The 15,526-nt window shown below is 60.3% G+C and overlaps 2 protein-coding genes across 2 annotated transcripts in view; one reads left to right on the plus strand and one right to left on the minus strand.

Annotated features, from left to right (window-relative positions):
- Nucleotides 1-7,430, minus strand: part of CCDC57 (coiled-coil domain containing 57) — a gene marked incomplete at its 3' end in the record, with an annotated part of 33,131 nt that extends 25,701 nt beyond the window's left edge. The window contains exons 1-4 of the mRNA XM_056115377.1: nucleotides 7,396-7,430; nucleotides 3,846-3,933; nucleotides 2,817-3,227; nucleotides 1,145-1,253 (exon numbers count right to left, since the gene is read on the minus strand). Of these exons, the coding sequence (XP_055971352.1) occupies nucleotides 1,145-1,253; nucleotides 2,817-3,220 (513 nt within the window). The remainder of the gene's footprint in view (nucleotides 1-1,144; nucleotides 1,254-2,816; nucleotides 3,228-3,845; nucleotides 3,934-7,395) is intronic.
- Nucleotides 7,431-11,275: 3,845 nt separating this feature from the next.
- Nucleotides 11,276-15,396, plus strand: SLC16A3 (solute carrier family 16 member 3). Its single transcript, XM_056115649.1, has 5 exons — nucleotides 11,276-11,381; nucleotides 13,691-13,938; nucleotides 14,043-14,186; nucleotides 14,293-15,042; nucleotides 15,158-15,396. The coding sequence occupies exons 2-5, from the start codon at nucleotides 13,716-13,718 to the stop codon at nucleotides 15,394-15,396; spliced, it is 1,356 nt and encodes a 451-aa protein (XP_055971624.1). The 5' UTR covers nucleotides 11,276-11,381; nucleotides 13,691-13,715.
- The last annotated feature ends 130 nt before the right edge of the window (nucleotides 15,397-15,526 follow it).

Raw genomic sequence — 15,526 nt, forward strand, 5'->3', positions numbered from 1 at the left:
GCACCCATTCTCCTTGGGGACCTCTAGGGACCCTCTTCCTGACCAGAACAGCTATCGTGGGGCTTCCAGGCACACAGCTCAGGCCCTGCACATGTCAAGCTCCAAAGCCCCAAAGAGACCACCTGAGAGGATCCCGGCAGCCCCAAAGGGAAGGCGGGCAACAGTGCCCAGTTCAGCCCATGTTTGGTTCCACAATGCCAGCGCACACGCAGGGCAGCACACACAGTCCCATGACTGGCAGAGCACCCCTCAGGCTATCACCCTGTCCTGGGTAGCAAAACTATGCCACCAGCTAGCCAGATATGCTGTGCACCTGTCTGCCTCGCCCACTGCCAAGAGCACCAGACCTGCCCCAGATGGACGGGCCCTGGCACTCCCAGATCTGTGGGCAGACAGGTCACAGCACAGCCCCTCTTGAAGCCAGTTCTGTCTGGAAGCTGGACGGGAGCACCTGTGTGGGGCAGGGATGCTGGAGGAAGGTTGGGCCTGGGGAGGTGCATCACCCCTCTGGCCTCGCTTCCCAGTTCACCTGTCAGCTGCAGACTAAAGAGTGGGAGACCAGGGGCTGGAGCACAGCGGGTAGGGCATTTGCCTTGCATGTGGCCGACCCGGGTTCGATTCCCAGCATCTCATATGGTCCCCTGAGCACTGCCAGGAGTAATTCCTGAGTGCAGAACCAGGAGTAACCCCTGTGCAATGCCGGGTGTGACCCCAAAAAGCAAAAATAAATAAATAAAAATAAAGAGTGGGAGACCAGAGCAGTCTCCACAGCCTGGCACAGTAAAACCGAATGGACCCCCGCACACAGGTGCGTCTGTACCAGCACACAGATAGAAACCCCAGTGCCTAGCACACACGAGGGCCAACCCCATGTTTACAGCACCATCATCCAGGCCCAGAGCAGCGGGGCTCAGAGAACAGGCTGTCTCTCAGTGACCCAGAGAAGTGTGAGCCAGCCTGCCGTCACCCATCTTAAACGGACGAGCTCTCTTTAAGAAAGCATTGTGGCATGCTGGGGCTCTGGCTCTTCCACTGCTGTAGTAAACATCTCGCTCCTATACTCTGAGGTACCGCACCCTGAAACATACAGGGAGAACGTGCCGGCGGGCAGCAACTGCAGGTGCTAAGAAGGGCTGAGACCCACCTGCTTCTGCAGCACCAGCTCGTTGTCCAGCTCCTGCAACTTCTTCTCTAGCTTCCACTTCAGCCTGGCGTATTGTTCCCGCTGCTGGTCCATCACGCTGTTCTTGTCACTGGTGGAGAATAGCCCCAGATATGTGAGGGGTGAAGGTAGCAAGGTAGAGAGGGGGAGGTCTGCACCTCTGCTCAGACAGAACACGAGAGCGGCCCAGGAGGCCAAGGCATCATGCTTCAGTGGCTCCCCTAGAGTCGGGAGGCCCTGGGATGAGAGACAGAATGACAGAGGGGGCTCAGCCCTGGATTCAATCCCTCAACACTGCCCAGGAGAGCCTGGCCCCCAAGGGCTGCTGGAGTCAACCCCCAAAACTAACAAATACAAGACCCGAGAATTGTTCAGTGGCAAAGGCGTCTTCTTGGTCAGCCTGAAGCCATGGCTTTGGCCCCTGGTGCTGCCCAGCCCTGGCACCTCTGCTCGTCTGCAGCAAGTCAGGCCTGCCCACAGTGAGAAGTCTCCAGTCCATAGCAGTACACAAGCCCGGGGGAGCAGCACAGGCAACCCCTGGTCATCATGACAGCAAAAGGAAAGAAAAGAGGCTGGAAAGTGCTGGAGAGAGAGAACAGGGGTGAAGGTACTCGCCTTACATGTGACGGGGTCTGGTTAAATTCCCTGTGCCACAAGGCCCTCTGAGCATCGCCAGGAATAACCCTTGAGCACAGAACCAGGAGTAGTACCTGAGCACCATGGGGTATAACAAAAGAAATCCCAATAGATAATCTGAAAAACTTTTTCTAGATTTTAAGTTAAAGAAAAAAGCAAAATTATGTTTCTGTAGGACTTAGTCAAGTCTTCAACAGACAACAGAGCGGAAGTTTAAAAAAAACAAAACACAAAACTACACAAGTTTTAAAATAGAGCCACATTTAAAGAAATAAAGGTTTTTATTAAGCATTAGAAAAAAAAAGGGCTGGAGCGATAGCACAGCGGGTAGGGCGTTTGCCTTGCACGTGGCCGACCCGAGTTCAATTCCCAGCATCCCATATGGTCCCCTGAGCACCGCCAGGAATAATTCCTGAGTGCAGAGCCAGGAGTAACCCCTGTGCATAGCTGGGTGTGACCAAAAAAAAAAACAAAATACAAAAAACAAAAAAAACAACAGAGCGGAAGATGCGCAGGTGAGCCCGCCCTGCGGGCATCTGAGAACCACAAGAGCCCAGAGCAAAGGTGCCCTGGCCCCCTTGTGCAGAGCTGAGTGCTGGAGTCAGCCAAGAGCTGAGGACAGATTAGAAGAAACACTGTGGAGAAGACGGCCCAGAAGCTACTGGCAGGCTTAACCTCTCAGCCAGCTATGTTTGCAATGTTTGCATATTTTCTGGACCCCAGAAGGAAGAGGGTAGACCCCAAAAGGTAGAAGAGGGTTCTTCTGACAAGTCCCAGATTTGCGAAGAGCAGCAGAGAGTCTTTCTGGAGGAAGAAGATCAGGAGTGGTCCCAGAACACAGAACCAGGCACGGATAGCACCCCAAAATAAAGAAAATTCTATGGACCTAGAATTCATGGGCAAATTCCTAATATGTGACCCAATTTCTGACATTCTGATGATGCTGGAATCCAGAGCCGGGGCGTGCCCTGTCCATGCAGTGACGGGTCGCTGTGGCCGGGGGCCACCTGCGGCCTACCTGTGCAGCCGTTCCAGCTGCAGGCGGTGCTCCTGCCATGTCCGCTGCTGCTGCTGCTTCAAGTCCTCCACCTTCTGGGTCTCCCTGGACAGCGCCTGCCGCAGCTTGGCCACCTGGATCTTGAGCTCGCTCAGCTCGGCCTGCCGTGCGCCCTCCAGCTGGCGAGCCTGGGCGAAGGCTGCATCATAGCGGTCCAGCTCGTGGTCTCGCTCCTCCAGCAGCTTCAGGTTGTACACAAAGTCCTCCCGCAGGCACCGCAGCTCGCCCTGCACCTCCTGCAGCCGCCCCTGTGCCTCCTGCAGCGCGGCCGCCTGCAGCTGGCTCTGCTGGGCCTGTAGTGCCCGCCACTCCTCTTCCTTGCGCACCACAAGCTCACTCAGAGCTGGTTCCAAAGGCAGAGGCATGGCGGCCCTGCAGCCAGAGAAGGCAGAAGTCAGGCTCTCCTTTTCCAGGGCTTTCGGAGGAGGACTTTCTCGCCAGTTCCTAGTCGCCCAGGCATAGCCCGGACATGGCAGAGGCTAGGCTGCTCACTGAGGGCAGGAGTGGCTGGGACCAGGCCTCTGGCCCACTCCGTCTCAGCCTGTGCTCCTGGCTCAGCTGGGGAACGGGGAGGGGACTCCAGTGTCCTGGAGGGAACACGTGATCACCCAAAGAGCCAGGTCTTTGAAGAGCTATAGTCTCTGCTTGGCCCTGGCCACCCCCCCCCCCCCCCAGTCAAGGGCATGTGACAGTCCCCTTCCCACCCAGGACACCCATCCCAGCGGGCTGCATCCTGAGTGCTTCCCAGCCCACCACACAACAGCCATCTGGAAAACTTGAGGGAGCGCTGGGAAGACAGGAAACAAGGAAGACTGGGAAAGGAGATACCCAGAACCAGGGTGGGTCTCACTTTCGAAGAGCCGGGTGAGAGCCCGCCCCAAGCCACATGCATTGGTGTGGAATGATCAGTCACGAAGCACTGTGCTGAATGCTCCCTCACCGGACAGCCACCTGCTCCCCCACCGAGCAGGACAGGACCTGCTCACCCACCTTGTGTCTGCCCAGGTGGCCAGGCAGGGCGGGGCTGGCAGCTGCTCTTCCGGGGCGAGTTAGACATGTCCCCATCCGGGTGGCACACCTGTGGAAAGGAGACTCAGACTCAGAATCCACATGGGTGGGAGCAGGGCAGACAGTGTCAGGGGTGTACACTGAACACTGAGCCACTGGGAGTGACCCCGAGGCCCAAACCCCACCCCCCTGTGTACTGGTGGAAGCGGGCCTTCTGAACTGACTTTGCGGGCCCCAAGATCACAGGGCTGAGTAGCTGCTGCTCGAAGAGGCATTGACCCAAAGACCCCAAGGGGGGCGGGAGGTAGCTCAAGGGCTGGTACACGGGTTCTGTCTACGGGATCACAGCATCAGCAAGAGCGGGCACAACCCAAGCTGGGTAAGGCCCCAGCACCGCCAAGTGGAGCCCCAACACAAAGAACAAAAAGTAGAATTTCAGGTTCATTTTCTTTCTTCTTGTGGAGGAGAAAATGATTTTATCACCTCAGTCATCGCAACTCACTGGTCACCACAGATGTATGGAGAACTTTCTAGAATCAAGGCTGATTGCTGAATAACAGTGGAGAAAGCCACAGAAACACCCCAAAGTACATCGTGGAAGTATAAGACAACTCTCCAGTTACAAGATGGTACTGGCAGTCCCCACACTGGTCAACATAAAGCAAACAAACATTTACAGATAAACATGAGCTTCTATACTAACTCTAGACACCTAAACCAGCAACTGCTCAAAATCAGCAAGAACCTGACCTTTTCTAGACACGGTTGGCTTTCTCTCTTGGAATTGCTACTGAAACCAGCAACGGAGATGGAAAGAGAACAGGGGCTTCCGGCACCTCCCTGGGATTCCTGACCCCACCTGGTCCCAGAGCATGGCTGAATGTGGCCCTGGGGAGGCCAGTTATCACCGCTCGGATGACATGAGCCATGCCCAACACCATCTCCTCAGGTCCTCACACAGAACCACTGGCCCAGAAACTGCCGCAAGTCGCCCTGAGCTCCTCGAGCGCTGCTTGGGCAGCCCCTCAATGACCAATACCAGAGCCCCTGGGACGAGACTCTGCAGGACAGCGCCAGTCTCAGGATCACATTTGCGAGGTACTCAGCAAATGCGACCTGAGCAGCTCTTGGGCCGCTCACAAGCCTGCCCTTAGCCTCGATATCGCAACACAAGGCAGCCACAACGGCCGCCGGCAACAAGGTGAAGGCAACTAGACAGGTTCAAGATGAACACGTCAGAACAAAGGGGTGAGGGCAGCTCACAGACTCGCTCAAGACGAACATGTCACCTCTGGAACACGAAACAGGAAAGTGGGGGGACTGTTGGGAGCCCAGGGAAGCAGCTGGGGCAGCATGTCTCGGGACAGGGCTGTGACCGCGGCGGAGGCCACTAGTGGGTAGGGTCCCTGCACAGGGTGGTGTGGGGAGGCCTGGCTCCAGGGACAACTTGAGCAGATAGACATGAGGCGGAGGGCAGACCCCCAGCATGAGAAGGGGTGGGTTCAGCTACAGGCCTCTATGCTGCGCCCCTCAGTGCCCGGAATACGCTGCCTACCTCTCGGGGGTGAAAGCAGGAGGGACCCAAGAGGGCAGTCCAGTGACAGTCACAGGACCTGGTGACAATCAGAACCCACAGCTCCCGGGAGACCCAGGGCTCAGGTACGCCTGTGTTCTGGGTTTGTTTTGACATCCATGGTGACTCCAGATCAAAGGGCGTCTCCACACCACGTGCCAGGCCTTCCTCGTCACAGCGGGACTGATGGATTCATCCCCAGATGATCGCAGGACAAGGCCAGGGGTCATGGGAGGGCTGGAACTTCCCTGCAGCCCCCAGGGATGATTGGGGCTGGCACTGGTCCCAGGAAAACCCTACAGGCCAAGCCTTGAGAGCTTGTGGCTGGGGCCAGTGGGACAGTCATCTTTTCCTCCCACAGCCTGGTTCTGCCCTCAAGAGGCCCAGAACAGCCCCCTCTGCTCCGCACTTGCCATGCTGGCCTTCAAAGATCCAGTCCCCAGGGCTGGAGCGATAGCACAGTGGGTAGGGCATTGGCCTTTCATGCGGCTGACCGGGGTTCTATTCCCAGCATTTCATATGGTCCCCTAAGTACAGCCAGGAGTGATTCCTGAGTGCAGAGCCAGGAGTAATCCCTGAGCATCGGCTGGGTGTGACTCAAAAAGAAAAAAAAAAAAAAAAGTCCAGTCCTCAAATGTCCAAACCCCAGCACCAGTCTCTGTTAATGGGCTGCTAGTGGGCCTGTCTGTGGATCACAAAATACCTGGATGTTCAAGTCCAACAATCGGACATCGAACAGCAGCCCCGGAGCCCTGCACAGACCCTCTAGAGCCTCAGGCTCCAGGTCTGGCCCGATCAGCTGCCCATGTCCAGGCAGGCCTGGTTTTCATGAGGATCCAAAGAAAACTTTGGGGGAAACTGTGAACCTCTCCAAAGGAGGAGCCCAGGGCCGAGGAAGTTTTGCCCAATACACCCCAAGTCTCATACGGGACTCCAAGGGCTCAAGAGTTCGCAATCCCAGTCTCAGGTGGGCCAAAGATTGAGGGGTGCATCTCAATCTGGGGTGTCCAATCTGTGTTCCCTCTGAGGCTCTCCCAAGTTTACCTGTCAGACTTGAGAACCCCTGGAACTGTCTGCGAGAACCCCAGTTTCCCACACTGGAAAATGCATCCCCTCGGGAAAACAGCTCAGTCCTGGTTCAATTTGATCACAGCCCTGGCTAAGGAGTGAGGTGCAGAGGGAGCAACCTGCAGCCGGCCTCCCTGCCATGTGCAGACAGTGTGACACATCGCTCACCAGACAAGAGGCCAAGGAGACCTGCAAATCCAGTGAGCCCTGCAGAGGGGCTACAGGTTCTCCAATCCAGGGAGCCTTGCAAGAGACCATGCCATAGTACGCTGGCCCAGAATCTGAGGCGAGCATCTCACCATGAGCACTAGGCAGCTGGTCACTGAGAGGGCATCGCCTGCCCAGACAAGAAAGGACCCTTGCTGGCCGCCCATCTGTGCTCTGCAGGCAATCCTGGCTGCCTCTGCTGCCCTCAGCCAACCAGGAAAGGGTGGAATACTGAAGCTCCACAGGAGGCGAGTGCCCTGAAGCCTACAGGCAACCACATAGCCCAGGGCACAGGTGGTGTGTGGTGCGAACCCCTCAGGATCAACCCAGCCCACGCACTTCACAGACCAACCTGGACCACACTGGGGGGGTCTGGGGGTCTGGGGCCGCCCCTCACCCCTTCCTCCTCACACCCCCTCACCTTGCCCCTCACCTCTTACCCCGCCCCTCACCCAGTGCTTAGCACCTTTCTGCTCCTCTCAGCTCCTCAACCTGGCTTCCCTCAAGCGCGCTCCCTCCCCTCCCTCTTCTCACCCCCACAACCCCTCAGGAACCCCTTCCCTCCCCCCTCCATCCCCACCCCCTCCCCACACTCCTCTCGGCCTCCTCCCCCCTCCCCGCACCCCCTCAGTCGGTCCCTCCCCCTCGGCCCTCACCCCTGCCCCTCGCGCCCGGCAGTCTCACCCGGAGCGCCAGCCCCCGCGACTCGCCCCGCGTTGCCACAGCGACCGGCCGGAAGCCGCGCGAGTCTGGCCGGAAGCCTGAGCCAGGCGCGGGGTTCCGGGCGCCGCGGGGGGCGCGGACTGGCCCCATCCAGCGTCTGTCCGTCCTCCTGGGCGGGGGTGGGGGGTGGGGGACGGCGCCCGCGGGCTCCCGCGGCCAGGGCCGGGCTGCTCGCGGTGTCCAGGGCTCCTTGCCGCGCTGCAGCGCCGAGGCCAGCGCCTCCCCGAGTACCTGCCCAGCCCCTGGCCGCTCTCGCGGACGCGGGAGCTGGAAATCAGCTGGAGCAGTACGAAGTGCAACGTGTACCGGGCAGGGGATGGGTGTGCGGGCCCTCTCTCAGCAGAGCGGCTACTGGGAAGCGAGATGCGGAACACCCTCCTCCCCCAGATCCCTGCAGCCCACCCGGGAAGACCCCCTGCAGTGCCCATGCTTAACAGTACCAGGCCAGGCGGGCAGATTCTGGCACGAGAAGAAGGCATCGGGCCCTCTCTGGTGCCGGCTTCCCAGACTGTGCTGAGTCCTGGTTCTGGGAGTGTCCTGGCTTTTGCGAGCCAGTACCCCTGATGTAACTTTCGTCTTTGAACCAGTAACTTTCGTCTTTGAACCTGCTGCCTTCAACGAGGGACGCCCAGGATTCATCTGCTTGTGAGAGGCCAGGCCAGAGGCTGCGGCAGCCACCGGGGGTCCCGCTGGCAGTCAGGCCCAGCCCAGGGGTGGGCAGGTCCCAGGTGCCTCCTGCGGCTGCAGTTCACACTTGACTTCTATGGTGGGACCTCAGCACCTGCAAGTGTCTCCTGCCACACCAGCCCCATGCCACCTTACTTCATGCCCGGAATGAAGATTTCTAACTTGGAGCCACCTAAGGGTTCTACTTCTGGGGGGTGTGTGGGAGCCTCCCCTCTTGAGGTGGTCCTCAGACTCACCCCACTTTACAGAGAAAGAAACAGACCAGAGGAGCATCTGCTGCTGGATGACAGAGGCTGTGGGCGGAGCACTGAGCCACACCCCCAAGGCAGCTGGGGCACCCCAGCACTCCTTGGACAGTGGCCAGGACTTGCATGCCCTCTCGAGGGAGTCCAGTGCTGGGAACTGAGCTCACCGGATATGAGGCTTCTGGAATCCAACCTGTATGACCTCGAGCGAGTCATACTTCTCCCCGACTCTGATGTGTGAGGGGCCTAGAAGGGGCAGGCACAGGGGCTGCACAACCCGTCAGGGTCCTCAAGAGAGGAGAGGGGCTCTTCACCCCATTCACCCCAGGAAGTGAGGGGACAGGGTGTCCAGCACTGCCGCTCCCCACCCCCCAGGCTGCAGTCCAGGGTCACCAGGACATGCTGCATGTCCACGCGGCATAGACACTTTGGAGGCCAGGACAGCAGCTCTGAAGGGAGGGGATGAGGGTGGCCCCGAGCTGTGGAGGATGCTGTTCCTTGTCAGTGCAGAGCCGGGGGGGTCAGTCTGGTGGGCAGGGAGGTGGAGGAAGCCAGAGGTTCTCACACCTTTTCTGGCCTCCCTCACCTGCCTCCACCCCCTGGTCACCAGCCCAGGGCTCAGGAGAACTCCCGGTTTTCACACTGTGCGGTCCCCCCAGAAGCCTCCCCATGCCCTGCTAAGCAACATCCCTCTGACCAGGGCAGGAAAACCAGCAGGGGGAGATGGTGGCTGTGGGGGGCGGGTGTGGAGAGTGCCTGGGCTGGTGGCACCCAGGAGGAGGAGAGGGAAGAAGCGGGGTCCCCTTGGGAGGGTGCAGGTCAGCAGGAAACAAAGTGACGCTTTGTCCTGACCCATGTTCCAAGTCTCAGTTGCTCTCCCAGTCCCTGGCTAGGGCCAGCAGTGGGCAGCACACTGGACAGGGGCAGGCACAGCCCAGGGCGGGCAGTGGAGAGTTGGGCCTGGCCATTCCTCTCTGCTCCCAGCCCATCTGCCTCCCGTCTTCCGGCGGGGCAGTGTGGGGGGCCACACCCCTGTTCCTGCACGGAGCCACTGCAAAGCCACTGCAAAGCCACGGTCACAGCTGGGCCCAGGTGGAAGGAGGAAGCTGAACCCCATCTCCTGCACAAAGGTGGCTCAGAGCCTACCCCGAGGTGTGGCACTGGGAGAAGCAGGAAGCTGTGCAAAGCCACTCCCTGTCTTTTGTCATCAGGATGTGGGGAAAGGGGGCCTGCTCACACAGAGTGCATGGCCTGGAACTTCCTCAAAATCCGCAGGCCCAGGCTTCGGAGAAGTTCTGCACAAACCCAGCCGCGGTACGATCGGAAGATAGCCAGGAGTGGGGCAGCAGCGGAGAGGCCCAGCCGTCTGCCTCCCAAGTGTGGGGGGCCTGCGGTTCCCTTGCCTGAGAGATCTGACATGCCCGTCCCAGGTTCTATGAACAGCATGGGTGGTCAGCAGGGGCACTACTGAGCACATCCCTCCCAGCACACTGCACACACACACCAGCACCTTGTACATCCCTCCCAGCACACTGCACACACACGCACACACGCCAGCACCTAATCAAAGCCGAGACGTGCTGCTGTTCCCTGCCCACCTGACCTGCATCTGGTCCCTCCCCAGAGAGAATCAGTGACTGTCCGGGTGTCACTCTCCCCACAGACACCCCAAATCTTCTGGGAAGAGCACTGGGGGACCCTGGGGAAAAGAGGGGAAGGGGTGCTGCCAGCCTTGGCCTCTGCAGCAGCCTCAGACCTGGAGGAAAGAGGCATTGGGCTCTTGCCACCAAGCGGCCCCTGACACACTGACCGTCTCAGTCTTCCCTGGCCTCATCCCACGGGCCTCATTTGAGAGAGGGGCTCAGGGCTCAGTGATGGGTGTCTGACTCTTCAGGTTCCAGAAGATTCCTCTATGCCTGAGATCTGGCCTGGCCCAGGAGGACTCGGGAAGTGTCCAGCTCCTAAGTTCAAGGAGGGGTGGAGACTCCATTCTGGTCGGGCAGCAGGAAGCGCGGCCCACCAGACCACCTTCCCAGTGCCCACCCTCTGACCACAGGGCCCGGGCTCTAGGTGGCACCTGCTGAGAAGCCCAAGGGCTCCAGCCTCAGAACGGGCAAGGCGGGGGTGGTGGGAGCAGGGGGCACAGGAGGGAGCCACACCCACCCTGGGTGTCCTGGGCTCCCTCAGCTGCCAGAGCCTGGCCCAGGACTCTGTGGGGCAAGCACCCGAGTTGGTTTGGGGGTCCCTGGACTCAGCTGGTGGGGCCTGGAGTTGCCCTGCTGGCCACTCTGGGCTCATGTGGGGTGGCCTGGGTAGGGGTCATGGCTGATCCTTCCATCCCTGGAGAGGGCAGTTCCCAGCTCTAGGGATACATCTGGGGGCTCGTAGTATATTTAACTAGCCTTAGGAGGAGGCAGCGGGCCCCCTGCACATGACAGACCCAAAGATTCTGGGACCTGGTCCAGCCAGGGCCAGAGAATGGGGTCTTTTGGGGAGCCCCAGACTCAGGGTTGGCAGTTTCCAGGGCCTTGGGGGAGTAGCTGGCATCAAAAGGGTGGGGTGGGGGCTCCTGGACTGATGCTGTCTCGGCCTCCCCATCCTGGAAAAAGGTGTCTGTGCCAGCAAAAGTGCCCGAGGTACCAGCTGGGGGGCCCCAGGGAGTGCCCAGTTGCCTTTTCCCACCTGAGAGCGGGTTGTGAGGCTGGTGCGAGAGGGCGAGCGGCCCGCAGTGCAGTCCCGGGGTCCCGGGGGTCCCGGTTGGCTGCCCCGCCCCCGCGCAGCCGGGCGCGCCGTCGGGCAGGGGCGGGGACATGCGCGGGGCGGGCGGCGCGTCCCTGGAGCCCCGGAGCGCCCGGACCTCGCAGCAGGTAGGCGGTGGCCGCTGGTGATCCCCTCCACGCTCTCCTCCGACCCACGCCCGGGCAGAACGCTCTCCTCGGCGCCAACGTGGTGGACACGGACTGGACGCCCCCCTCCCGTGCCGGCGTCGGGGCAGCAAAGGGAGCCCCCACCCAGGTGCCGCCCGGGCGGCGGGGAGGGACACTGGGGCCGCGGTGTGTGTGTCCACTCCGGGGCGCGACCCCGTGGCGGGTCGCGGGCTGGGGGCTCGGTTAGCGGGAACCGTCTGCGCGGGCACTCCAAGCAATACGGTGGCGGCGCCGCCCCTGGCGCGGTCACGTCCCCCACGTCCCCAGAGAGGACCAGCGGGTGGGGCCAGGCCCCTCGGTTCTGGGGGATGGGCGCGGCAGGGGGCCCAAGGGTGAGGCTGCTGTGGACAGCGTGTGCCTTGAACCTGGCCCTGGTCCAGTCTGCTCTGGCCGCCTGCCACCGCCCCCTCAACTTGAGTTCAGGACCCCTGCAGTGGCTGGAGGGTGGCCAGGATGTGGGGAGGGTCCACCCCAACTGAGGTCTGTGGCAGGCAGCCTGCCGCCCTCGTTCCTGGAAAGGCATCTGTTGGGCACCCGGGTCTGGCTGGGTCCAAAGCCTGGTGTTTGTCACCCTCGCTCCAGCCCGCAGTGCTCAGTCATGCAACCCCTCCAGGCACCCGCTCTGCAGGGGTGGGGGTGGGGAGAGCCCTGGAAGGGACCTGCTGCTGGGACCAGGGCAGCACAGAGGGTGGAGGCTCAGTGAGAACTCAGCAGGGCTGGGGGGTGGGGGGGACTCACGACCTAGGGAGGGTCAAGGGACCCTCAGGAGACCCACCTCTCAGGCCGGGCACCACTGGGAGCACTGAGGCACTCCTTCCCGGGCAAGGGCCTCGAAAGTGGATGCTGCACACACACACACACACACACACACCCTAACATGTTCCTTTACATACATCACACCTTCACTACACCCTCATCACACATACATCAAATACACCCTTACATCACAATGCATCTACCCGGGCAAGGGCCTCGAAAGTGGATGCTACACACATACACACACACACACACACACACACACACACACACACACCCTAACATTCCCTTACATACATCACACCTTCACTACACCCTTACCACACATCACACATATGCCCTCACACCACCTTACACACTTACACCCTAATCACACATAGCTCACATCCTCAACACCCTCAGCCATACACATACACCTTCACGCCCATCACACATGTAACACCCTCACTCACACCATCACCCACTTTTGGCCACACCCAGCAGTACTCAGGGGTCATTCCTAACTCTGCACTCAGTAAATATTCCTGGCTGTGCTTGAAGGACCCTATGGGATGACAGGGATGAACCCGTCATCCGCATGAAAGGCAAATGCCCTACTCACTGTACTAGCACCCAGTTCCTCACACAGTCACACATACATACACTTTCACACCACAATAACACACTTATATCCCCACTCACACCATCACCCTCCTACACATACACTCCTACTCATTCACACCTTTACTCATATCAGAATACACAGTATTTCACATCCCTATGTCACCTATGCACACACATACCCTAACTACACCCTCATCACAATCACACACACACTCATATCCCCGTACCTTAATACCATCACCCTCCTACACAGGCCCCACTCGTGAACACTTTCTTATCCAAATGCGGACACACACATCCACGTCCTCATGTCACACATGCGCATACCCTCATTCCTCACGCCCTCACCACAATCATACACACATCCTCACACCCTCCCCTCCCCACTCCTACTCACTCACATCTTCACTCATCAGAATACATGCGCATCTACATCCTCACCTCCCACATACGCACACACCCTCGCCACAATCACACACACACTCACCCCCTCACACCATCACCCTCCCACACATACACACCCCACTAGCCCACACCTTCACTCATCAGAATACACACGCAACCACATCATCACGTCACACGTGTGCACAACCTCTTCCTTCTCAGATCTGACCACCTGCGGGACGGGCCCCATTCTGAGCCAGCCTTTGGGGGCAGAGTCACCTAAAAAGCCCTGAGCCCTCCTCCCAGAGCTGTGCTGTGGGTCATCCCCACAGGGAGACCACATCCTTGCTGGAGCTTCTGCCTGCCCCCGCCCCAACCCTGCCAGCCACAGACATACAGAGAAGGGTTAATGGGGTTGGACAGAGAAAGGGGGCCGCCCCCGGAGCCAGACCAGCCCACCTCAGGCTCTTCTCCCCCAGGTGCTCCTGGTGCTTCAGGTGGAGGATGAGCCTGTGCTGGGATCAGCCAGGGCAAGTGGGAAAGTGAAGGGACCTCGGATGGGCTCATCCCAGAGTTCGAAAAGGGGAAGTGGGCCCCAGCTCTTTAGGTTTGGGGTGCTGAGGCCCGCCCTGCCAGCTTGCCTGTCTTCCTCAGAAACGCGGAAGCAACCCTCCTGGCCATGGGTGGGGCTGCAGTGGACGAGGGCCCACCAGGAGTCCCGGCCCCAGACGGTGGCTGGGGCTGGGCTGTGCTCCTGGGATGCTTCGTCATCACCGGCTTCTCGTACGCCTTCCCCAAGGCGGTCAGCGTCTTCTTCAAGGCTCTCATGCAAGAGTTTGGCATCGGCTACAGTGACACGGCCTGGATCTCCTCCATCCTGCTGGCCATGCTCTATGGGGCAGGTGAGTGTCAGAGCTGCAGAGGCCGGAGGCCCGGGTGGTTATGGGGGACTGCACACATATCGGGGGCTGGCTGGCACAGTGCCCTCAGCCCCCTGCATCCCCAGGCCCGCTGTGCAGCGTGTGTGTGAACCACTTTGGCTGCCGGCCTGTCATGCTGCTGGGCGGGCTCATGGCATCCCTGGGCATGGTGAGCGCGTCCTTCTGCCAAAGCGCCCTCCAGCTCTACCTCACCACAGGCGTCCTGACCGGTGAGTGGTGCCCTGCAGTGGGCCTGTGTTGCCCCCTCCCCGTGTTCCTGTCCTGGGGGCCCTCTCTGGGATCGGGGGCCTCACCATCGGTTGGTCCCTCCTTCAGGCCTGGGGCTCGCGCTCACCTTCCAGCCGTCACTTATCATGCTCAACCGCTACTTCAGCAAGCGGCGCCCCTTGGCCAATGGCCTGGCAGCCGCGGGCAGCCCTGTGTTCCTGTGTGCCCTGTCCCCACTGGGCCAGCTGCTGCAGGACCATTACGGGTGGCGTGGCGGCTTCCTCATCCTGGGCGGCCTGTTGCTTAACTGCTGTGTGTGCGCCGCGCTCATGAGGCCCCTGGAGGCCACCCCGAGGCCCGAGGCCCAGCGCCCGGGCAGGCGGTTGCTGGACCTGAGTGTCTTCAAGGACCGTGGCTTCGTCGTCTACACCCTGGCTGCCTCCATCATGGTGCTGGGGCTCTTCGTGCCACCCGTGTTCGTGGTGAACTATGCCAAGGACATGGGTGTGCCCGACGCCCAGGCTGCCTTCCTGCTCACTGTGCTTGGCTGCATCGACATCTTTGCCCGGCCCCTGGCTGGCATCATCGCCGGGCAGCGCCGGGTGCGGCCCTATGTCCACTACCTCTTCAGCTTCGCCATGTTCTTTAATGGCTTCACTGACCTCACCGGCTCCACAGCCAGTGACTACGCCGGCCTGGTGGTCTTCTGTGTCTTCTTTGGCATCTCCTATGGCATGGTGGGTGCCCTGCAGTTCGAGGTGCTCATGGCTGTCGTGGGCACTCACAAGTTCTCGAGTGCCATTGGGCTGGTGCTACTGCTGGAGGCCGTGGCCGTGCTCATTGGGCCCCCGTCAGGAGGTGAGCTCGGACAGCCCTGCAGCTGGCCCAGTGGGGGCAGGGGCGGCCAGGCCGGCTCTCCCTGAAGGGGTGGGGTGGGTGAGGAGGGTCTGGGTCTGACACCTCCCGTCTGCAGGCAGGCTGCTGGATGCCACTGGCGTGTACCAGAACGTGTTCCTGCTGGCGGGGGCTGAGGTGCTGGCTGCCTCCCTGGTGCTGGTGCTGGGCAGCTACTTCTGTGTGGTGCAGCAGCCGGTGGCCACCGTGCAGGAGCCGCTGGAGGAGCCAGGGGTGGGCATGCGTGAGATGCAGCATTTGCCAAAGGCCCAGCCTGAGAATGGGGAGATGGCTGCACCCCCCGAGACAAGTGTGTGAGGTGCAGGCAAGCAGGCAGAGGCTGTTGCCTGGCCACTGGCTGGTGTCATCGTGGGGGTATGGCTTCAGGACAAGCGGGACTGCTGTCACTCAGGCCTGTGCCTCGTTTTCAGGGGCAAGAGTGGGATGG

Source organism: Sorex fumeus, unplaced genomic scaffold, assembly GCF_029834395.1.
Source record: "Sorex fumeus unplaced genomic scaffold, SorFum_2.1 ptg000029l, whole genome shotgun sequence".
Classification (NCBI taxonomy): domain Eukaryota; kingdom Metazoa; phylum Chordata; class Mammalia; order Eulipotyphla; family Soricidae; genus Sorex; species Sorex fumeus.